Consider the following 24,963-nt stretch of genomic DNA (forward strand, 5'->3'; position numbering starts at 1 on the left):
GAAAAAATATCATGCATCTTTTGATAGGTATTGCATTAAATCTGTAGATTGCTTTGGACAGCATGGCCATTTTAATAACATTAATTCTTCTAATCCAAGAGCACAGGATATCTTTCCATTTCTTTGTATCATCTTTAGTTTCCTTCATAAATGTTTTATAGTTTTAGAGTATAGGTCTTTCACCTTAGTTAAGTTTATTCCTAGGTATTGTATTCTATTTGATGCAGCTTTAAGCAGGATATTTTTTTACTTTCTCTTTCTGATATTTTATTGTTAGTGTATAGAAATGCAATAGATTTCTGTATATTGATCTTGTATCCTGCAACCTTGCTGAATTCATTTATTCTAATAGTTTTTGGGTGGAGACTTTAGGGTTTTCTGGATATAGTACCAAGTCATCTGCAAATAATGACAGTTTTACCTCTTCCCTTCCGATTTGGATGCCTTTTATTTCTTTCTTATCTGATTGCTGTGACTAGGACTTCTAATATTGTGTTGAATAGAAGTGGCGAGAATAGGCATCGTTGTCTTGTTCCAGAATTTAGCAGGAAGGCTTTCAGCTTTTCACCATTAAGTATGACATTGGCTGTGGGTTTGTCCTAATTGGGCTTTATTATGTTGAGATATGTTTCCTCGATACCCACTTTCAGAGTTTTTATTATTAATGGATGTTGAATTTTGTCACATTGGTTTTTCTGCATCTATTGAGACGATCATGTGATTTTTATCCTTCCTTTTGATAATGTGGTGTATCACACTGATTAATTTGCATATATTGAATTACCCTTGTGACCCTAGAATAAATTCAGCTTGATCGTGGTATATGATCCTTTTTATATATTTTTAGATTTGGTTTGCTAATATTTTGTTGAGGATTTTTGCATTTATATTCATCAAATATACTGCCCTGTAATTTCCTTTTTTTGTAGTGCCACACTGTGTCATGGAGTGAGCAGGGCCAGAACATTCAGCTTGGGCTGGGGTACACATGCAGCAAAGCAGCTGTGGGAGACCCAGCAGCTCTGCTGCCATAAGAAGTCTGGGCTGCTTCTGGGGTGCCTCTTGAGTAAATTCCAGCAATGGTCACCACTGCTGCTGCATCTGGGCTCCACCCCAGGGCCAGGTCACCTCTCCATCTCAAGGTCAAGTCTTTTCCCAGGTCCTGGCCACCCTAGATCCAGTGCCATGCATATGGCATGAAGTGAGCAGGGCTAGAACATTCTTTCAGCTCTGGCTGGAGAGCACAGCATGGCTGTTGCATGAAACCAGTAGCCTAGGGCAGCAGGCTACTGGTTTCCCTACCCTACCTGAGGGCAATCTACCCACGCAGTACTCATGAGTGGAACCCAGGCTTCTCTATGGACTTCTGTGTATCTTTCTTACAACCTTGGTTGTACAGGAGTCTTTCTGCCAATTTCCAGTTAGTTTTCAGTGAGAATTGTTCCACACATTGATATATTTTTGATGTGTTCGTGGGGAGAGGTGAACTCCACCTCTTCTTACACCACCCTCTTGATCTCCTGTCAAGAGATGCATTTAAATATAAAGGTACAGATTGGTGGAACGTAGAAAGATTTTCTAAATATACCATGCTAACAGTAAACATAAGAAAGCTGCAGTAGCTATGTAATGTCAGATAAAGTAGACTTCAAGACAAAAGGTGTTACTGAACTTTCAAAAGGACTTTTAGTGCTGATAAAAAGGGCAATTTATCTGGAAGACATACCAATCATAAACATGTTTGTGACTAATAACAACCTTCAAATCACATGAAGAAAAAATTGACAATTAAATGGAGAAATAGATGAATCTACAGCCATAGTTAGAGATTTTCATACTTCTCTTTCAGTAACTGAAAGAATTTCTGGACAGAAAATCAGTAAGGACATAAAAGATCTGGAGAAAATTCACAGCCACCTTAACCTGTTTGACATTTATAGAAAAATATATCCAGTAGCTGCAAAATACACCTTTTTTCAAATGCACATTGTACGTTCACTAACTTAGACCATATTCTCGGCCACCAAATAAGTGTCCATAAACTTTCTTTTTTTAATTAAGTAATTTATTTTTAAAATTAATTAATTAATTTGGCTGCATTGGGTCTTAGTTGTGGCACATGGGATCTTCATCGTGGCACGTGAGATCTTTCGTTGCGGCCTGTGGGCCCTTCATGGCAGTGTGTGGGCTTCTCTCTAGTTGTGGCGCATGGGCACTAGAGCGCACAGGCTCAGGAGTTGTGGCACACAGGCTTAGTTGCCCCATGGCAGGTGGGTTCTTATTTCCCCAACCAGGGATCGAACTCTTGTCCTCTGCACTGGAAGGCGGATTCTTAACCACTGGACCACCAGGGAAGTCCCTCCATAAACTTTGAAAGATTGAAATTGCACTATGCTCTCTGACCACAATCTAATTCAGTTAGCAATCAATGACATACAGGAATTCACTAAATATTTTAAAATTAAACAAGATACTTATAAATAACCCATCAGTCAAAGAAGAAATCACAAAGAAAATTAAGAAGTATTTTTAACTGAATAATAATGAAATACATTAAAACTTGTGGGATATAACTAAAGCAGTGCTGAGAGGGAAATGTATAACTTTCAGTAGTTATATTAGAAAAAAGAAAGGTAAAATCAGTTACTAAGGTACTAACTTAAGACGTCGGAGAAAACGAGAACAAAATTAGCTTAAAGTATATGGAAGAAAGGAAACAATAAAGATTGAGAACCTTGAGGGGGGTTGGTGGTCGTAGTGTTGCACAAGAGTCAAACATATGTATACCCTCATGACCTGGCAGTTTCACTCCCAGGTATATACCTAAGGGGAATGAGACCATATTTCCTCAAAGGCCTTGTACAAGAATGCTCATAGCAGCATTATTTGTAATACCCCAAACTGAACACTATTTAAATGCCCATACATAGTAGAATGGATAAATACATTTTGGCATATTCACACAGTGAAATACTATTTAGCAATAGGTTAAATAGACTATAGTTCTTATAAGTAACAAATATAGCTAAATTTTACAAACATAATTTGAGTAAAAAGAAGTCAGGCACAAAAGAGCATAAAGTTCAGACATGGCTGAAACTTATATGCCAGTTAAAAGCCAGTATGGTGCTCACCCTTAGTGGGAGATCAAGAATGGAACTGGATCTGAGGGGGACTTCTGAAGAGTTAGTAATGTTTTGTATCTTAATCTGGGTACCGATTACATGGATGTGTTCAGATGTGAAAATTGATTGAGCTATACTGTGTATATTTTTCTGCATGTATGTTATATTTCAGTAAAAAGACAAAAGAAAAAATTCATGGATAATATTTACAGCAAAACTAAGTGACAGTGTATCCCCATGAAACTCAAAATAAAAACAGTTAAGGGCAAATCATTCATAGCCACAAGATCAACAAGGAATGGACATCTGTGTAGGAGAAAGCACAAGGAGTTGACAGACCATGTGAAAGACCTGACAAATGGGAGAATTCCAAAACAGCAAACAGGTATTCACTAAAAAGCGTGGCATTCTGACAAGTGTGAGGTGGTATCTCATTGCATTTGAGGTGGTTTTGATTTACATTTCCCTTATGATTAGTGATGTTGAGTACCTTTTCATGTGCCTGTTGGCCATCTCTATGTCTTCTTTGGAAAAATGTCTATTCAAGTCTTCTGCCCATTTCTTATTCAGATTGTTTGTACTGAGTTGTATGAGTTCTTTATATATTTTGGATATTAACCCCTTAACAGACATGTTATTTGCAAATATCTTCTCCCATTCAGTTAAGTTGCCTTTTTGTTTTGCTGATGGTTCCCTTTGCTGTGCAAAAATTTTTTAGCTTCATATGATTCCATTTGTTCATTTTTGGTTTTGTTGCTGTTGCCTGAGGAGACAGATGAAAAAAAATATTGCTAAGACCAATTTCAAAGAGCATACTGCCTGTGTTTTCTTCTAGAAGTTTTATGGTTTCAGGTCTTACATTTAAGTCTTTAATTATTTTGAGTTTATTTTTGTAAATGATGTGAGAAAATGGTCTAGTTGCATTCTTTTACTTGTAGCTATCCAGTTTTCCCAACACCACTAAGCCATTAAAAAGAATGAAATCTTGCAATCTGTGACAGCATGGATGGACCTGGAGGGTATTATGCTAAGTGAATAAGTCAGACAGAGAAAGATAAAACAAATGAGTCCTAAAAAACCCAGAAACAGACTCATAGATACAGAGAACAAATTAGTGGTTGAGAGAATGGGAGGATGGGTGAAATAGGTGAAGGGGATTAAGAGATACAAATTACCAGTTATAAAATAAATAAGTCACAGGGATATAATGCAGAGCACAGGGAATATAATCAATAATATTATAATAACTTTGTATGGCACATAATTGACACAAATATAGAATCACTATGTTGTACATCTGAAACAAATATTATATTGTAAGTCAACTATACTTCAGTTAAACATTTTTAATGAAAAAAATAAAAGTGTGGCAGTTCAGTATAAGAACATTAGTTGAAATGGGAGGGGTTTTGCCCTCCAGTAAAAACTGAATGAATACAAGGAACCTGTGGTCAGAAGGTCTGAAAGGGATGGAGCAGGCTAACCCTTAATGAACTCTTGAAAATGAGCCACCAGATCTCCTGACTCATACACCGTCCCACACTGAGGAGAAATTGCTGATAATAAAATTCAGATTGAGCAGAACAGGGACAATAAAGAATAAGGAAAGAAAAGGTCTAGATAAGAATGGGAGACAGGACCAGAACCAAGAACTCTAATCAAGCAAGTCATCGTATTCCTTTAACATATATAAAAACAGCAGAAAGGGAGCCTCTGTGAAGTTAGAAAGCCACCCTGAACCATACTTTCTAAAAGCTCAGGAAAGCTTAGCACACATAAGAATGAGCAACAGATTGTGATGATGGTTCCACAGTTCTGAATATACTAAAAACTACTGAATTGTACATTTTAAATGTGTGAATTTTATGGTATGTGAAAAATATCTCAATAAAGCTGTGAGAAAAATGAATGGAAAATTAATCAAGGTCAGATCCCACAGAAAATTATCATAAGGAGAAAAAGAAGAGAATCAAAAGCATTCCGTGTTGCTTATCTTTTTTATGTATAGTAGTTTGTTAATCCCATACTCCTAATTTGTCCCTCCCTCCCTCCCTCCCTCCCTCCGTCTCTCCCTCTCTCTCTGCTTTGATAATGATAAATTTGTTTTCTATGTCTGTGGGTCAGTTTCTGTTTTGTATATAGATTCATTTGTGTTATTTTTTAGATTCCACATGTAAGTGATATAAAGGATATAAACTGAAAAAACAAATATATATAACTGAATCACTTTGCTGTACACCTGAAACTAACACAGTATTGTGAATCAACTATACTTCAACTAAAAAAAAAGAGAAAAAGGGGGGGGGGAAACATTCCAGAAAGACACACTCAAAAAACAACAAATTTAAAATATACTGTTTAAAAATAAATTGGAAGACCTTAACAAAATTAAATAAGACATGGAAGAACAATACAAAGCAGGATTAGAAAAACTCTGAAATGTAGTGACAACTTGGGGGAAGTAAGTAGAAAGAATCACTTGACAAATGAAGGCTGAGGGACTTCCCTAGTGGTCAGTGGTTAAGAATCTGCCTTCCAATGCAGAGGATGAGAGTTCAATCCCTGGTCAGGGAACTAAGATCCCATATGCCATGGGGCAACTAAGCCCATGCACTCTAGAGCCCATGAGCCACAACTAGAGAGCCCGTGTGCCGCAACAGAGAGTCTGCATGCCACAACTAAAATCCAATGCAGCCAAGTAAATTAAAATAGAAAAGAAAAGAGAAAGGAAGGCTGGGACTTCCCTGGTGGTCCGGTGGTTAAGACTCCATGCTTCCATTGCAGGGAGCGCAGGTTCGATCCCTGTTTAGGGAATTAAGAGCCCACATGCCATGTGGTATGGCCAAAAAATAAAAATAAAAAAAAATAGAGATGAAGCCTAGGGCAGAACACTCTATGACATAAATCGTAGCAATATTTTTATGGATCTGTCTCCTCAGACAGAGGAAACAAAAGCAAAAATAAACAAATGGGACCTAATTAAACTTAAAACTTTTGCACAGCAAAGGAAACCAACAACAAAATGAAAAGACAACCTACAGAATGGGAGAAAATGTTTTGCAAATTATACGCCCAATAAGGGGTTAATATCCAAAGTATATAGATAGCTCATATAACTCAATATAAAAAAAATAAAAATGGGCAGACGACCTGAGTAGACATCTTTCCAAAGAAGATATACAGATGGCCAACAGGAACATGAAAATATGCTACTCATCAACATTGCTAATGATCAGAGAAATGCAAATCAAAACCATAATGAGATATCACCTCACACATGTCAGAATGGCTATCATCAAGAAGTCTACAAATAACAAATGTTGGCAAGGATGTATAGAAATGGGAACCCTACTACGCTGTTGGTGGGAATATAAATTGGTGTAGCTACTATGGAAGGCAGTGTGGCAGTTTGTCAAAAAATTAAAATAGAACTACCATATGATCCAGCAATTCTGCCCCTGGGTTTTTATCCAAAGATAATGGAAACACTAACTAAAAAAGATGCTGCACCCCAATGTTCATAGCAGCATTGCTTACATTAGCCAGTATATGGAAGCAACCAAAGGTGTCCATCAGTAGATGAATAGATATGGAAGATGTGGTGTGTGTGTGTGTATATATATATATATATATATATATATACACACACACACACACACACACAGTGGAGTATTAACCCTAAAAAGAGTGAAACTCTGCCATTTTCAACAACATGGATGGCCCCTAGAGGGTATTAATGCTTAGTGAAATAAGTCAGAGAAAGACAAATACTGTATGATATCACTTATATGTGGAATCTAAAAAATAATCTAATAAAAAATATAACAAAACAGAACCAGACTCACAGATATAGAGGACAACCTAGTGGACACCAGTGAGGAGAGAAAAGGGAGGGAAGGGCAAGATGGTAGGGGATTAAGAGGTACCAGCTACTATGTATAAAATGAATAAGCTACAAAGATACATTGTACAGCACAAGGAATATAGCCAATTTTTTTTAACATCTTTATTGGAATATAATTGCTTTACAATGGAGTATTAGTTTCTGCTTTATAACAAAGTGAATCAGCTATACATATATCCCCATATCTCTTCCCTCTTGCATATCCCTCCCTCCCACCCTCCCTATCCCACCCCTCTAGGTTGGCACAAAGCACCGAGCTGATCTCCCTGTGCTATGGAACTGCTTCCCACTAGCTATCTATTATACATTTGGTAGTGTATATATGTCCATGCCACTCTCACTTTGTCCCAGCTTACCCTTCCCCCTCCCCATGTCCTCAAGTTCATTCTATAGTAGGTCTGTGTCTTTATTGCCATCCTGCCCCTAGGTTCATCATGACCTTTTTTTTTTTTTTTTAGATTCCATATATATGTGTTAGCATACGGTATTTGTTTTTCTCTTTCTGACTTACTTCACTCTGTATGACAGACTCTAGGGCCATCCACCTCACTACAAATAACTCAATTCCCTTTCTTTTTATGGCTGAGTAATATTCCATTGTATATATGTACCACATCTTCTTTATCTATTTGCCTATCAATGGGCATTTAGGTTGCTTCCATAACCTGGCTGTTGTAAATAGAGCTGCAATGAACACTGTGGAACGTGACTCTTTGAATTATGGTTTTCTTACGGTATATGCCCAGTAGTGGGATTGCTGGGTCGTATGGTAGTTCTATTTTTAGTTTTTTAAGGAACCTCCATACCGTTCTCCATAGTGGCTGTATCAATTTATATTCCCACCAATAGTGCAAAAGGGTTCCCTTTTCTCCACACCCTCTCCAGCATTTGTTGTTTGTAGATTTTCTGATGATGCCCACTGTAACTGGTGGGAGGTGATACCTCACTGTAGTTTTGATTTGCATTTCTCTAATAATTAGTGACGTTGAGCAGCTTTTCATGTGATTCTTGGCCATCTGTATGTCTTCTTTGGAGAAATGTCTATTTAAGTCTTCTCATTTTTGGATTGGGTTGTTTTTTTTTAATATTGAGTTGCATGAGCTGTTTATATATTTTGGAAATTAATCCTTTGTCCATTGATTCGTTTGCAAATATTTTCTTCCATTCTGAGGGTTGTCTTTTCATCTTGTTTGTAGTTTCCTTTGCTGTGCAAAAGCTTTGAAGTTTCATTAGGTTCCATTTGTTTATTTTTGTGTTTATTTCCATTTCTCTAGGAGGTGGGTTAAAAAGGATCTTGCTGTGATTTATGTCATAGAGTATTCTGCCTATGCTTTCCTCTAAGAGTTTTATAGTGTCTGGCCTTACATTTAGGTCTCTAATCCATTCTGAGTTTATTTTTGTGTATGGTGTTTAGGAGTGTTCTAATTTCATTCTTTTATATGTAGCTGTCCAGTTTTTCCAGCACCACTTATTGAAGAGGCTGTCTTTTCTCCATTGTGTATTCTTGCCTCCTTTATCAAAAATAAGGTCACCTATGTGCATGGGTTTATCTCTGGGCTTTCTATTCTGTTCCATTGATCTGTATTTCTGTGTTTGTGCCAGTCTTGATTACTGTAGCTTTGTAGTCTAAACTGAAGTCCAGGAGCCTGATTCCTCCAGCTCTGTTTTTCTTTCTCAAGATTGCTTTGGTTATTCGGGGTCTTTTGTGTTTCCATACAGATTGTAAAATTTTTTGTTCTAGTTCTGTGAAAAATGCCAGTGGTGGTTTGATAGGGATTGCATTGAATCTGTAGATTGCTTTGGGTAGTAGAGTCATTTTCACAACGTTGATTCTTTCAATCCAAGAACATGGTATATCTCTCCATCTAGTAGTATCATCTTTAATTTCTTTCATCATTGTCTTATAATTTTCTGCATACAGGTCTTTTGTCTTCTTAGGTAGGTTTATTCCTAGGTATTATTTTTGTTGCAATGGTAAATAGGAGTGTTTCCTTAATTTCACTTTCTCATTTTTCATTGTTAGTGTATAGGAATGCAAGAGATTTCTGTGCATTAATTTTGTATCCTGCTACTTTACCAAATTCATTGATTAGCTCTAGTAGTTTTCTAGTAGCATCTTTAGGATTCTCTATGTATAGTGTCATATCATCTGCAGTGACAGCTTTACTTCTTTTCTCATTTGGATTCCTTTTATTTCTTTTTCTTCTCTGATTGCTGTGCTTAACACTTCCAAAACTATGTTGAATAATAGTGGTGCGAGTGGGCAACCTTGTCTTGTTCCTGATCTTAGTGGAAATGGTTTCAGTTTTTCCCCATTGAGGGTGATGTTGGCTGTGGGTTTGTCACATATGGCCTTTATTATGTTGAGGTAAGTTCACTCTATGCCTACTTTCTGGAGGGTTTTTATCATAAATGGGTGCAGAATTTTGTTGAAAGCTTTTTCTGCATCTACTGAGATGATATGTTTTTTATTCAATTTGTTAATATGGTTTATCACATTGATTGATTTGCATATATTGAAGAATCCTTGCATTCCTGGGACAAACCCCACTTTATCATGGTGAATGATTCTTTTAACGTGCTGTTGGATTCTATTTGCTAGTATTTTGTTGAGGATTTTGCATCTATGTTCGTCAGTGATATTGGCGTGTAGTTTTCTTTCTTTGTTACATCTTTGTCTGGTTTTGGTATCAGCATGATGGTGGACTCATAGAATGAGTTTGGGAGTGTTCCTCCCTCTGCTATATTTTGGAAGAGTTTGAAAAGGATTGGTTACAGCTCTTCTGTAAATGTGTGTTGGAATTTGCCTGTGAAGCCATCTGGTCCTGGGCTATTGTTTGTTTGAAGGTTTTTAATCACAGTTTCAATTTCAGTGCTTGGAATTGGTCTGTTTATGTTTTCTGTTTCTTCCTGGTTCAGTCTCGGAAGGTTGTGCTTTTCTAAGAATTTGTCCATTTCTTCCAGGTTGTCCATTTTGTTGGGATGTAGTCACTTGTAGTAATCTCTTATGATCCTTTGTATTCCTGCAGTGTCAGTTGTTACTTCTCCTTTTTCATTTCTAACTCTATTGATTTGAGTCTTCTCCCTTTTTTTCTTTATGAGTCTGGCTGATGGTTTATCAATTTTGTTTATCTTCTCAAAGAACCAGCTTTTAGTTTTATTGCTCTTTTCTATTGTTTCCTTCATTTCTTTTTTCATTTATTTCTGATCTGATCTTTATGATTTCTTTCCTTCTGCTAACTTTGGGGGTTTTTTTTGTTCTTCTTTCTCTGATTGCTTTAGGTGTAAGTTTAGATTGTTTATTTGAGATGTTTCTTGTTTCTTAAGGTAGGACTGTACTGCTAGAAACTTCCCTCTTAGAACTGATTTTGCTTCATCCCATAGGTTTTGGGTCATCGTGTTTTCATTGTCATTTGTCTCTAGGTATTTTTTGATTTCCTCTTTGATTTCTTCAGTGATCTCTTGGTTATTAAGTAGTGTATAATTTAGCCTCCACATGTTTGTGTTTTTTACAGTTTTTTTTCCTGTAATTGATACCTAGTTTCATAGTGTTGTGGTCGGAAACCATACTTGTTTTTATTTTTCGTTTTTTTGTTTGTTTGTTTGTTTGCGGTACGCAGGCCTCTCACTGTTGTGGCCTCTCCTGTTGCAGAGCACAGACTCTGGACATGCAGGCTCAGCGGCCATGGCTCACAGACCCAGCTGCTCCGCGGCATGTGGGATCCTCCCGGACTGGGACACGAACCCATGTCCCCTGCATCAGTAGGTGGACTCTCAACCACTGCGCCACCAGGGAAGCCCTGGAAACCATACTTGATACGATTTCAATTTTCTTAAATTTACCATGGCTTAATTTGTGACCCAAGATCTGATTTCTCCTGGAGAATGTTCCTTGAGCACTTGAGAAGAAAGTGTATTCTGTTGTTGTTGGACGGAATGTCCAATAAATATCAATTAAGTCCATCTTGTTTAATGTATCATTTAAACCTTGTGTTTTCCTTATTTATTTTCATTTTGGATGATCTGTCCATTGGTGAAAGTGGGGTGTTAAAGTCCCCTACTATGATTGTGTTACTGTCTATTTCCCCTTTATGGCTGTTAGTATTTGCCTTATGTATTGAAGTGCTCCTATGTTGGGTGCATAAATATTTACAGTTGTTATATCTTCTTCTTGGATTGATCCCTTGATCGTTATGTAGTCTCGTTCTTTGTCTCTTGTTATACTGTTTGTTTTAAAGTCTATTTTGTCTGATATGATCATTGCTACGCCAACTATCTTTTGATTTTCATTTGGATGGAATATCGCTTTCCATCCCCTCGCTTTCAGTCTGTATGTGTCCCTAGGTCTGAAAGGGGTCTCTTGTAGACAGCATATATATGGGTCTTGTTTTTTTATCCATTCTGCCAGTCTATGTCTTTTGGTTGCAAAATATAATCCATTTACATTTAAGGTAATTATTGATATGTATTTTCCTATTACCATTTTCTTAATTGTTTTGCGTTTGTTATTGTAGGTCTTTTCCTTCTCTTGTGTTTCCTGCCTAATGAAGTTCCTTTAGCATTTGTTGTAAAGCTGGTTTGGTGGTGCTGAATTCTCTTAGCTTTTGCTTGTCTGTAAAAGTTTTAATTCCTTTGTCGAATCTGAATGAGATCCTTACTGGGTAGAGTAATCTTGGGTGTAGGTTTCTCCCTTTCATCACTTTAAATATGTCCTGCCAGTCCCTTCTGGCTTGCAGAGTTTCTGCTGAAAGATCACCTGTAACCTTATGGGGATTCCCTTGTATGTTATTTGTTGTTTTTCCCTTGCTGCTTTTAATATGTTTTCTTTGTATTTAATTTTTGATAGTTTGATTAATATGTGTCTTGGTGGGTTTCTCCTTGGATTTATCCTGTATGGGACTCTCTGCTTCCTGGACTTGATTTACTATTTCTTTTCCCATATTAGAGGAGTTTTCAACTACAATGTCTTCAAATATTTTCTCAGTCCCTTTCTTTTTCTCTTCTTCTTCTGGGATCCTTATCATTCTGTTGTTGGTGTGTTAAATGTTGTCCCAGAGGTCTCTGAGACGGTCCTCAGTTCTTTTCATTCTGTTTTCTTTATTCTGCTCTGCAGTAGTTATTTCCACTATTTTATCTTCCAGGTCACACTTATCCGTTCTTCTGCCTCAGTTATTCTGCTATTGATTCCTTCTAGAGAATATTTAATTTCCTTTATTGTGTTGTTCCTCACTGTTTGTTTGCTCTTTAGTACTTCTAGGTCCTTGTTAAACGTTTCTTGTATTTTCTCCACTCTATTTCCAAGATTTAGGATCATCTTTACTATCATTACTCTGAATTCTTTTTCAGGTAGACTGCCTATTTCCTCTTCATTTGTTTGGTCTTGTGGGTTTTTACTTTGCTCCTTCATCTGCTGTGTGTTTCTCTGTCTTCTCATTTTGCTTAACTTACTGTGTTTGGTGTCTCCTTTTCACAGGCTGCAGGTTCTTAGTTCCCGTTGTTTTTGGTGTTTGCTCCCAGTGGGTAAGGTTGGTTCAGTGGGTTATGTAGGCTTCCTGGTGGAGGGGACTAGTGCCTGTGTTCTGGTTGATGAGGCTGGATCTTGTATTTTCTGGTGGGCAGGACCTTGTCCGGTGGTGTGTTTTGGGGTGCCTGTGACATTATTTTGATTTTAGGCAGCCTTTCTGCTAATGGGTGGGGTTATGTTCCTGTCTTGCTAGTTGTTTGATATGGGGTGTCCAACACTGTAGCTTTCTGGTCGTTGAGTGAAGCTGGGTGTTGGTGTTGAGATGGAGATCTCTGGGAGATTTTCGCCATTTGATATTACATGGAGCTGGGAGGTCTCTGTTGAACCAGTGTCCTGAACTTGGCTCTCCCACTTCAGAGGCACAGCACTGACTCCTGACTGGAGCACCAAAAGCCTTTCATCCACACGGCTCAGAATAAAAGGGAGAAAAAGTAGAAAGAAAGAAAAAATAAAATAAAGTTATTAAAATAAAAAATAATTATCAAAAGTTTTTATTATCTTAAGAAGTAGTTAAAAAGAAAGAAAAAAGAGAGCTACCAAACAAAACAAATCCACCAATCATATCAAGTGCTAAAAGCTATACTAAAAAAAAAAAAAAAAACCCAAAAAACGGACAGACAAAACCCTAGGACAAATGGTAACAGCAAATCTTTACAGACAAAATCACACACAGAAGCATACACAGTCACAAAAAGAGAAAAAGGAAAAAAAAATATAATTGCTCCCAAAGTCCACCTCCTCAATTTGGGATGATTCGTTGTCTATTCAGGTATTCCACAGATGCAGGTGCATCAAGTTGATGGTGGAGATTTAATCTGCTGCTCCTGAGGCTGCTGGGAGAGATTTCCCCTTCTCTTCTTTGTTCACGCAGCTGCCGGGGTTCCGCTTTGGATTTGGACCAGCCTCCGCGTGTAGGTCGCCCTCTGGCGCCTGTTCTTCGCTCAGGCAGGACGGGGTTAAAGGAGCAGCTGATTCGGGGGCCCTGGCTCACTCAGGCCAGTGGGGAGAGGGAGGGGTATGGATGCGGGGCGAGCTTGCGGCGGCAGAGGCCAGCGTGACGTAGCACCAGTCTGAGGCGCGCCGTGTATTCTCCCGGGGAAGTTGTCCCTGGATCCCGGGACCCCGGCAGTGGCGGGCTGCACAGGCTCCCGGGAGGGGCGGTGGGGATAGTGACCTGTGCTTGCACACAGGCTTCTTGGTGGCTTTACGTAACAGCAGCCTTAGCGTCTCATGCCTGTCTCTGGGGTCGGCTTGCACCCGTCTCTGGAGCTCCTTTAAGCTGCGCTCTTAATCCCCTCTCCTCACACACCACAAAACAAAGAGGCAAGAAAAAGTCTCTTGCCTCTTCGGCAGTTCTAGACTTTTTGCCAGACTCCCTCCGGCAGGCTGTGGCGCACCAGCTCCCTTCAGGCTGTGTTCACGCAGCTAACTCCAGGCCTTTTCCTGGGGTCTGACTTCCGAAACCCGAGCCTCAGCTCCCAGCCCTGCCCGCCCTGACGGGTGAGCAGACAAGCCTCTTGGACTGGTGAGTGCTGGTCAGCACCGATCGTCTGTGCCTGAATCTCTCCGCTTTGTCCTCTGCACCCCTGTTGCTGCGCTCTCCTCCGTGGCTCCAAAGTTTCCCCCACCTCCACCCCTGTCTCTGCCAGTGGAGGGTCTTCCTAGTGTGTGGAAACCTTTCCTCCTCCACAGCTCCCTCCCACTGGCGGGTCCCATCCCTATTCTTTTGTCTCTGTTTTTTCTTTTGCCCTACCCAGGTACGTGGGGAGTTTCTTGCCTTTTGAGAGGTCTGAGGTCTTCTGCCAGCGTTCAGTAGGTGTTCTGTAGGAGTTGTTCCACGTGTAAATGTATTTCTGTTGTGTTTGTGGGGAGGAAGGCAATCTCCACTTCTTACTCTTCCACCGTCTTCCCAATATTTTATAATAACTCTAAATGGAATATAATATATAAAATATTAAATCAACATGTTGTACACCTGAAACTAATATTGTAAATCAATTAGACTTCAATTTGAATGAAAGAAAAGAAATGAAGGCTAAACTAGAAGAAAACAAGAATGAGTCAATATAACAGAAAATGCCTTTCTAAAGTAGAAAGGAAAATGTTTTAAATCAAAAAGAGGCAAAGATGAACAGATTTCTAGAAAAAGTGACAAATATGAAAGATAGCAAAGAAGACCTGACATATAGATAATAAGATTATCTGAAGAAGAATACCAAAGCAAGGAAAAAGAAAAAAATGCTTAAAACTAATATTGGATGGTTGTAGAGATTGTCATACAGAGTGAAGTAAGTCAGAAAGAGAAAAACACCATATGGTAATGCACATGTATGTAATCTGAAAAAACGGTACTGATGAACCTAGTGGCAGGGCAGGAATAAAGACGCAGATGTAGAGAATGGACTTGTGGACACGGGGAGAGGGAAGGGTAAGCTGGGACAAAGTGAGAGAGTGTATGTCCATATATACACTACCAAATGTAAAACAGATAGCTAGTGGGAAGCAGCCGCATAGCACAGGGAGATCAGCTCGGTGCTTTGTGACCACCTAGAGGGGTGGGATAGGGAGGGTGGGAGGGAGATGCAAGAGGGAGGGGATATGGGGATATATGTATACATGTAGCTGATTCACTTTGTTGTACAGCAGAAACTAACACAACATTGTAAAGCAGTTATACTCCAATAAAGATATATTTAAAAAAAAAAACTAATATTGAGGAAACTTTAGATTTGCTTTTAAAAAGCACACCGTGTACCTAAGAATTTTGCTCCAGAATGACCAACAGCAAGACACATTCTAATAAAATTACTAGACTTTCTTTTTTTAAAAAAAGAAATGCCTTGGATACTTCAGGAAAAACAGCAGGTGGATGGTAAAGGAAAGAAAATTAGATCATCTTCAAACTTTTTGACACCGACACTTTATGCCAGAACAAATGGAGTAACATTTAAGATACTCAAGGGGAAAAAAATGTGAGCCAAGAACATTATATCTGGTAAAACTGACTTTTAGGTATAAAGGGTACAGGTATTTATCAACATACAGGAACTCAGGAAATATTGGTCCCATGATCCCTTTCTGAGAAAGTTGCTAGAGAATGAGCTTAAGACAACCAAAGTGATGAGAGAGACATTGATATAAGTACTATCAGTCAGCATGAAATATATAGTTACTTGTAGAACTAAGACTAAATGAGATTTGAAAGAGAGAAAGTATTAATGCCTATATGCCCAGTGCTCTGGTAATATAGATATAATGCAACTTTTAATGGGGAAAGACTTTGCAAAAAAAGAACTGTTCTCAGCAATTATATTGGTATCAGTATTAGTGTTATTCCAGGACTGTGTAATGTGAGATAATATTAACTGAGTAATTATGAGATACTCTAATTCCATCATCCTCTGTCTTTGAGAGCCAAGACTATTAGTGTGGAAGAATACAGATGTAATTCAAAAGAATTTGAGTTAGAAACAAAACACCCCTTTAGTCCTGAATATGAACTCATGAGAAATTTTATTGAAAAGTACACACACACACACACGCACACACACACACACACTTTTGCTTTATCCACTGAAAAGGCTTAGAAACAATGACCAGCCCAGAAGCAATGAGCTCACCTAGTAACCCAGGTTCTGTTCTTGAAATACCATTCCCATTAAAAGAAATCAGGATTTCTTAGACAAATAGCTAATTCCAAGTTTGCAGCAGGAAATAAATAACATGAGCTTGGAACATCTTTTCATAAAGGTTAGGAAAGAAGCTTTCAAAGACTACTATGGTCATATCAAAAGGACTCAGAAGCCACTGGAGACGTTTGCACTGGCCAAAGACAGTTTGGCTTGAAAAAGGATAATTGCCAGTAGCAACGAGCACATCTAGTGCCCAGATCTTGGTGTCTAATACTATTCTCCAATTAAAGGGCTCCTTAGAGAAGTGGATAATTCTGGGGCTGGACAGGGAATATACAAGATGAATCTGAAATATCTTGTAGTACTAGAAAATAAAGGAGCACTCAAAAAACAACAGCAAACAAACTATTGAGGTATGTTAATGTGACACAGGGCCTTCTGAAAGAACTGTGGCCAAAACTGGAAGAATGTGAGCAGGAAAATAACAGTAGTGGATTATAACACAAGGAATAAAATGTGTCCGTGAGTCTATAGTGATAGAAATAAATGATTAAATAAATAGATGGGGGTGAAGAGACCAATCTCCCCTACAGAAAAATTATAAATAATTTGTGTATATACACCTGTCTCAAGGAGGTGCAGCATAACTCCTCACCCCTTAAGTGTAGGCTGTGTTTAGTTACTTGCTTCCAAAGACTATAGTATAGAAGGAGGGGGGAGCAGTTGGGAACCCTACAAACACTACCTGAAGTGATCCCAGTTAACATCAGCAGTGATAAGTCATGTTGGTGGTGTGTAGCCTTGGTTTGATGTGATAAGGAGGAAACTTCACTGTGTTATTCTCTTCCAAAAATCATAACCCTAGTCTAATTATGAGAAAAATATGAGACAACCCCAGGTTGAGGGACATTCTGCAAAATACCTGATGAGTACCCCTTAAAACTGTCCAGGTAATCAAAAACAAGGAAAGTGAGAAATTCTCACAGCAAAGAGGAGACGAAGGAGACAGAGGACTAATGTAATATGGAATATTTGATGGGATCCTGGAACCAAAAAAAAAGAACATTATGTAAAACCTAAGGAAATCTGAATAAAGTATGAACTTTAGTTGTTAGTTATGTATGTATCAGTATTGGTTTATTAGTTATAACACACAAACCATAGTAATGTAAGATGTTAACAATAAGGGAAATTGGGTATGGATGTATAAGAACTCTGTACTATCTTCTCAGTTTTTCTGTAAATTAAAACTAAAATTAGCTTATTTGAATATTTTTTAGAATTCATTGCAATTCATTGAAACCCATCAAGTGTGTTTAAATCCGTGAGTTCATAACTATAGTTAAAACAGAAATTGTTCAATTTCAGAGGATGATAAGGAACCAATTTAATAACTTGAGAAATGGTAAATTAAAGCAGAAGAATCAAGCATTAATCTTGTTTTCTTTTCCTGGGTGACTAAATAGTAGTAGATGAGGGAAAGCCTCTCTTTATAAAAAGCATTCTACTTAATAAAAAAAGAAATGTTAAAGAGTATCACCATTTTGAAACCCTGGGAAAATTAACGAATCTAGGCATTGAGCGTCAACAGCTGCTAACATCACAACATAGGAGACACAGATACTATGTGCCACCTGCTGAGGGAGGACAGCACCACCTGTATTCATGCGAAGGGATCAACCCTAAGTCATGTCAAGCTCCATGTCCGGTTGCCAATCTGCAGAAATACAGAAGAACGTGTTTGACTCCATCATGACTATGCGGTCGGCAAAAACCAGAGTTGGGGAAACTACAGGTCAAATGCCCCAGCCTCTTCAATAGAGAACTTGTAAGGAAAGAAAGGGATGGAAGAAGAAACCTGTAGATTAAAAATATATCAAAATATTTGAAAATGGGTAAGACTAACCTCAAAAGCATTTTGCTAAGTGAAAGAAGTCAGACACAAAAGACCACATGTTACTTGATTCCATTTATGTGAAATGTTCAGAATAGCAACTCTATAGAGATAGAAGGTAGATTGGTGATTTCCAGGGAGGGAAGGAATGGGAATTAACTGCCAGTGAGCACAGGGTGTCATTTGGTAGATGCTCATGGAGAAGCTTTGGGGATGGGTACAGAAAATGTATATCTTGACCCAAGTGAAGGCTATAAAGGTATAGCCTCCTTATCAAATTTTAAGTTATATATATTTTTGTGTGATTTCCAGTATCTTTTACTTTACAATAAAAGGGTTAAAAGAAAAGCAGAACACAAGACTCCTAAGCTGTAAGGAGAGATCAGATTCCCCACATATTTCATTCTTTGTCATGGTGATGAGAGTATTTCTTGTGAGCAAATTCAAGGTAGCTAGGAAATGTTCCTTTACCTCAAAAAGGAAAGAAAAAAATAGTGCAAAAGAGATGTAGTATTTGGTACACTGCATGACAAGTGCGATGTGGACCCCAGACTGTTGCAAACGTGCAAAATAAGACATTCTTTTCTGGTAGGTTCAGCTGCCCCCTGATTTCCAATTTTATACACACACAGAATTGTAGAACTGTAATAAAGGAAATAGATGAAGGAGGAGAAGTCACCTATAGTCCCACCTCCCTGGCAAGTCACAAATCATAAAATCATAAATATTTTTTACTTTAGTGTTTTTGTCAGGCGAGTGTGATAACCACTATACTATGGAAACACTTCACTGTTTTTGGTTTGCTGAGGTTCTGTTGGTCAGTTGGTGTTTTTGTTTTCTGTTGTGAGCGGTTGGCCTTTTTAGCAAGAATTCGTTCCCAAAATAGAATTCATTTTGAGGGGCAACTTTGTTTTTGCCTTCTCGTGAAAACCACTTAGAGGATCCTGTATTACTATTATTTAACATGTCACCTGTTAAGTAATAGTAAGTACTCTCCGCAGTTCTGCTGGCCCCAGGGTAGGCAGCTAGGTATATATTCCTTGTTCTCTTGTTATGTGGTCGTATTCAGAGTGGAGCTGGGGCCCATGACAGTCGCTCTTTCCCTCACCCTGCTTTCTCATTTTTCTACTTGAGCAGAGTTCAGAACAGCTCAGCAACAAGATCAGGAACAGGAGGAAGAGGATGATGAACAGGCAGTCCACAGAGCTCGGGAGTGGGATGACTGGAACGACACCCATCCTATGGGCTATGGCAACCGACAGAACATGGGTTAGTCTCCCCACAGCAAGACAGGACTACAGGGGCTTCTGTCTTCCCCACCAAGGAAAGCTGTGCAGTCTTCCCCTCCCTGGGCTCCTGCTTCAGCCATGTACAACGAAGGCAGAGATGCTTAATCTTGCCTTGCATTCATTAAAATGTCAAACAATTAAGTGTGTATTTCTACCCTAGATGATGAGCCAGCAATCTTGTCTTGGAATTACAATCCTCGTCATGATATATTCCATTTTTCTTAAGTGGAAAGCAAAGAGTACTGAGAAATGGTTCTATATAATCACTGGCTGTATGAATTCTCTTTGAAAAAGAAAAGTCCCGTCTATCATGTGAGCCTGTGCAGAAATATGAATATCAGCTGCTTTCTTCCAGGGGGTGAAGGGAGGGGGTCAGCTATGGTTCCCTGGGCTTATGGAGAGATCCTAGTCATCTCCCTTTGATGTGGGCAGTGAGTTACCCAGCATCAGAGCTGCCCAGACTGGCTGGAGCTTGCTTTCTCCTTTCTACCCCAGTGCTGTTAACTAACCCAACACTTGCTTTACAAGGGACAAGCACAAAAGCCGGGACTTGCCCTGCCACACAGCTCTATTTTCAGGAATTACAGCTGTCAATGAACAGAACATAACAATCCTATCTACCCAATCTTCCTTGCTTCAGCCATGAGAAATGAGGAAACCGATAAGGCACTATGAGAGCCATCCTTGTGTGAGCATCTGAGGCCAGGGTCTTTACTCTGGAACTATCTAGAACCTTGAGAGTAAGAGCAGCTCAGGCCATAGCCTAGCTCTTAAGTGGGCTGCTGGAAGACCACTTTGGCCCTCTTTGCCTGTTCTGTGCCATACCTGGCACAGTCCCAAGCGGTCAGTGTGCCGTGGCAGTCATTTTGCTAGTTAATAAGGTACCTGCAGTCATGCCTATAACTGGGAGTGGAGGAGGGGGGACCGCACAGATGACAAGGAAAGGTACCTACTTTCTGCAGTAAAGAGAAGACATGTCCTCAGCTCCCGGGTTGATAACCTAGAAAAGAAGCCTTGTGTTAAAACAAATGATCTCTATAGAAAACATACTTTTGTTCTGTGTGGCTTTGGTACACTTCATCTTCTTTTAAGATGACTCAGCCTTCCTATTCTAGCTTCTGCAGTCTAGCTTAGGACAGGGGTTTGAAAAGGAGACTCAGATCCCTCTGCTTTGTAGGGTGGTAAATGGAGGGCTGTCAGACGATGAGAAGGACGTTATGTTTAGTGGGAGATGACAGAAGACTACCAATAATATATTTATTGCTAAATATATACTGCTTAATAAAGGATTCATGTCACCCTCACAACATAAGCTCCTGAAACTGGTAGAGCACAGATGAACTTCCCCACTGATTTGGGAAGCAAGCATTCATTTGTAGTTCTCTTCCAGTTATTGCCAGGTTGCCTCTAGCAATGGCCTGTTTCGTGCCCTTGAAACTCCACCCTGAGCTCATTCTCAAAATGGGCCAGGTTGGGGTTATCCCCTTGGTCTGATCTATTTAAAGATGGTCCTTCTAGAAGATCCAGCCTGATGAAACCCCCTCACATTCTGATATCTAAGAGGCAAGCTAGACAAAGTGGGTTTGAATCCTGGCTTTAAAAGTTGAAAGCTGTGTGACCTTGGGCAATATAACTTCTCTGAACTGCTCCTCTGTTTTCTCTATGTTTATAGATGAGCTGTTTCATAGGGTTGTTTTGAGAATTAAATGAATAATGGCAGCCATTATAATAGGCTGAAGAATAAGTGTTTTCATTTGAGCTCAGTGACTATGGTCTGTCCACTAGGAAGGGAAAGGAAATGGACAGGTAGGTGTTGGAAACTCTGTTCTGTGCCAGGCACCAGACCCAACACTTCCACATGCTATTAATACTCACAATGACCCTTCAAAATAGGTAGCATTGTCCCCATTTTACAGATGAGAAAATAGGCCCAGAAAAGCTGAGTGATTTCTTCAAGTTCAGATTAGTAACAAGCTGTGCTTCTGTCATTTTCCATGTCCTTCCTAATTGCATGTGCTTTTAGTTCTGCATCTTAAAGCAGCTTAAAAAGAAGGAGCAGCTTGAAAAATCCAAACCCAAACCATCACTTATACGTTATTGGAGCTCTAGAAATGCCTTTTTAACTGACTCACCGAAGAAAAGGTTATGCCAGCCTGCTTCCCCGCTGCCATTTCCCCCTCAGCTGGGGGATAAGAAGACAGAGGCCGTGAGCAAATCCATCTTCCTCCATTTTCCTCCCCAGTTCAGTCTGCCTGCCTGGCAGCTAGAGAAAACAAAAATAGAACCACCTTCTCTACTCCCACCAGAACAAGGCGTTTCAGGGTCCTAGAGTGAGCTGGGTGTGGTGGACTGCAGCAAGCGAGGACTCAAAGCATTCTACGGATAACAGTACTGCCTCATCGTTTGCACTGTGCTTATTTTCATGTATGCTGCATATTTCATTCTCACAACCTGTCAGGCAGGAGATGATGCCTTCGTTTTACAGGGAAGGAAACTGGCTTGGGGAAATACAGTGAGTGACTTACTTCAGCACACATTTAATACATAGACCATGCAAACATATCAGTGTAGCCAAAATATTTGCCCTCTGTAGCTCTCACATGGAGGCCAATTAGTTATTTGGAAGAGGTGAACGCTGTGCACTACTTCTTTTAATGCCATCATGTGGTGATTTGTCCTTTCCACTCTTGTTCTTTTGAACACCCGTGTAAGACAGGGCAGGGGACTGAATGAGCTGATTTCAAGCCCAAGAAGTTGGAGTTAAGGATTCTGAATTGAGTCTCAATCCTCAGTGCTCTGCCCCTCCGTAGCCGGGTGACCCAGGGCCACCCAGGTCACTGGGGTCCCTGCTGTCATTTAAAACAACGTGCAAAGGATAAAACTTTTGAACATAAATCCACCTCTCTATGTTAACTGAATTCCGAAGTCCTCCTCTCCTTACTGTGGGCCTCTGGTTTGCTCATCAGCACAACAGATACACTGCCACCCAGCTCTTTCAGACACCCGACAACAAGAGGGCACTGTGACCTTTGTCTCCTTGCAAAACAGCTCCCTCCAACATCTGCACATCATTTCCTCACAGATTGCTTTTCACCCATTCATCCAAGGTTTAACCTGGCTCAGTTCACTCACGCTCCATAGCAAGGAAGTATGGGTTCTAATACAAGCTCTCTCAGTTTTAGCCCCTCCCAGATGCTGACTTACCTCACAGTTACCTCACAGTTCAGAGTAAGGAGCAAATGAAATAAAATATGGAAAAGCACTTTGAACAATTAGAAAACATGGCACAAATGTTTGTAAGTTTTGCGGCCAGAGGAGGGGATGCATTGTTTTTTAAATTCAGTATTTCACAACTTATTTTAACCCCTGCTCCCCTATTGCTTTCTCAGTCTTCTATATATATCACCACCAGTGAAAAGGTTTGTGAACATGCTTTCCTTTGTGTGCTGGAGAAGACCAGCACAGGAGAGAATTGTTACATGCAGTGGAAATTGAGAACTGGTTTTTACTTATCTGCCCATCAGGCCGCCTTTGACAAATGTATGTGAAAAGATGGTAAAAGATTTCAGTTTCTTGTCCCAACTGGCAATAAATCCCTCCAAGAGAGTACAACTCAGCAAAGACCTAGGCCATCCTATTCTCATGTGGTAGCAAAAATAAGAAGAATTCGTGTATTGAGCACCTACTGTATACTAGGAGTTGACTATATCTAATCCTCACAACAACGTCCCAAGGATATTATTATTGCCTCAATTTGTAAATGAGGAACTTGAGGCTCAGAGAAGGGACTTCCCAAAGATCACTCAGCCCTAAGTGTAGAGCTGGGCCTGGATTCCAGGTGGGCCTGATTCCACAGACCACGTCCTTCCAGTCTACCACACTCCGCAGGAAGCACAAAGCACGGGGGACATATGAAGGTGGTCAAGATACCCCACTGGCGCAGTGCTCTGGGAATCACCCCTCCCCTTTCTCTGTCTACATTTTGAGCAATGATTCTATCAGGTTTGCCGGATAGGTCCTTTAAGGGCACATCTGAGACCTGCTCACTAGGAGAATACCCTGGACTCAGAACTCTCCCCTTCCTGGGGCCCTACGTCCCTCAACTGTAGAATTCCTGCTCCCAGTGCCAGGCCCACCTGTTTCCTGCCCTATCCGATCTTGGTACAAGTAAATCTTTAAAACCCTGTCTCTATTCCACCCTCTCACTTAAGGGTTCCTACACATTTTCTGAGCCTGCCAAAGCCCCCCCTCTTGATCTACCAGGCCCTCCTGGACAATTAAGACAAGACCCACGTTGTGAGCACATGAGACTTGGCAGCCAGGGGCTGGGAGGGAGGATTTCTGCCTGAACTCTAAGGCCCTCCCACACTCAGAGACAGATACCACATCTGCTACCCTGGTGCCCTTGTCCCCGGCTCAGAGACATTGATTGGCAGAAAGACTCCTCACCCACTTTATGGAACCTGTTTTCTCCTTTCCTTTTCTACCTTCTGCCTGGGTGAGCTCACCCCACCTCCAGCTTCCATGACTCACCACATGTATACTGATGGCCAGTGCTAGCCCTGACCTTTCTGCTGAGCTCCCTGCAGATAGTTACCGGAAAAAGGAATCCACAGGCTTGGGACCTGGAGACAATCTTTAATTTTGAAAAGGCTGGTGTGCAGAAGCAAGCCTTTTAGCCTGAAACATAATAGATGTTCAGTAGACATTCATTTAATTAAACAATGAATAATAATAGGAAACACTTACAGTAATACCTCCTGTGTGCCAGGCCCCGTGCTAAGTGCTTTACATTCACTCACTCAATACTCAGAACAACCCTATGAAGCAGGTGCTATTATTATCCCCATTTTACAGTTGGGGAAACCAAGGCACAGAGGTCTGCCAACTTGTAAGTGGCAGAGCTGAGATCTGAACCCCAGCTATCTGGCTCTAAAGTCCATGCCTTTAGCCGCTAGAATGCCTCCCGACAACAGATCTAGAGAGACGGAACGATTCCCCCACAGCGTCTGGGGAGGAACTTGGCAGAGCCAGGACCAAAAGCCAGGTCTGCTCTCTGTGCAGTGCTTCTCCCAGGCCACTGGTACAGAACCCCTGGGAGTGGAGGCACAAGGAGGGATCTGAGAAGTCTAGATATTCATGCAATAAAAGGCTCTAGTCGACTAGGTGGTTCCCAGCAGAAGACAGGAGGAGTCAGAGCATCCACCAGGGCAGACTGCTTTTCAGAGATCCTATTTGAGGCCTAAGCTATTCCCTTTTCCTGCATTAATTTATCAGGGACCCCTCCTCCCCCACCCCACCCCACCCCCACACAGCTAGAACCAGCCCGAGGCAATTGAGCATCTGTGGGGAAAGGATGCATATTAGAGAGATTAGAAAGTATGATCTAAAGCCTGGTGTGTGTGTAGGAAGTTGAGGTGGGGAGAGAACAGGGAAGACTGGAGAAAAGGTTAGGTCAAGGCTAAAACCTCCAGCAGATAAAGGGACTCAGTGATGAGATTAAGGCAAAGCACCTGCAATCAGCTCAGCTTTGGAGGCACCAGCCTTCTTACCACAACAGAACAGCACCGTGGCCATGGCCTTCCTCTCCCATCT

At 40.2% G+C, this 24,963-nt stretch overlaps 1 protein-coding gene across 4 annotated transcripts in view; it reads left to right on the forward strand.

The window, feature by feature from the left end:
* Positions 1–21,094, forward strand: part of LOC137217815 (immunoglobulin-binding protein 1-like) — a 37,444-nt gene extending 16,350 nt beyond the window's left edge. For 2 of the 4 annotated variants that reach the window (XM_067724775.1, XM_067724777.1), the window contains exon 6: positions 19,217–19,492. In XM_067724775.1, coding sequence (XP_067580876.1) covers positions 19,217–19,353 — 137 coding nt within the window. In that variant the 3' untranslated portion in view covers positions 19,354–19,492. Of the gene's footprint in view, positions 1–19,216 lie in introns of all 4 variants that reach the window. The other 2 variants (XM_067724776.1, XM_067724778.1) reach the window with 2 other exon arrangements.
* The last annotated feature ends 3,869 nt before the right edge of the window (positions 21,095–24,963 follow it).

Source organism: Pseudorca crassidens, chromosome Y (genome assembly GCF_039906515.1).
Source record: "Pseudorca crassidens isolate mPseCra1 chromosome Y, mPseCra1.hap1, whole genome shotgun sequence".
NCBI lineage: Eukaryota > Metazoa > Chordata > Mammalia > Artiodactyla > Delphinidae > Pseudorca > Pseudorca crassidens.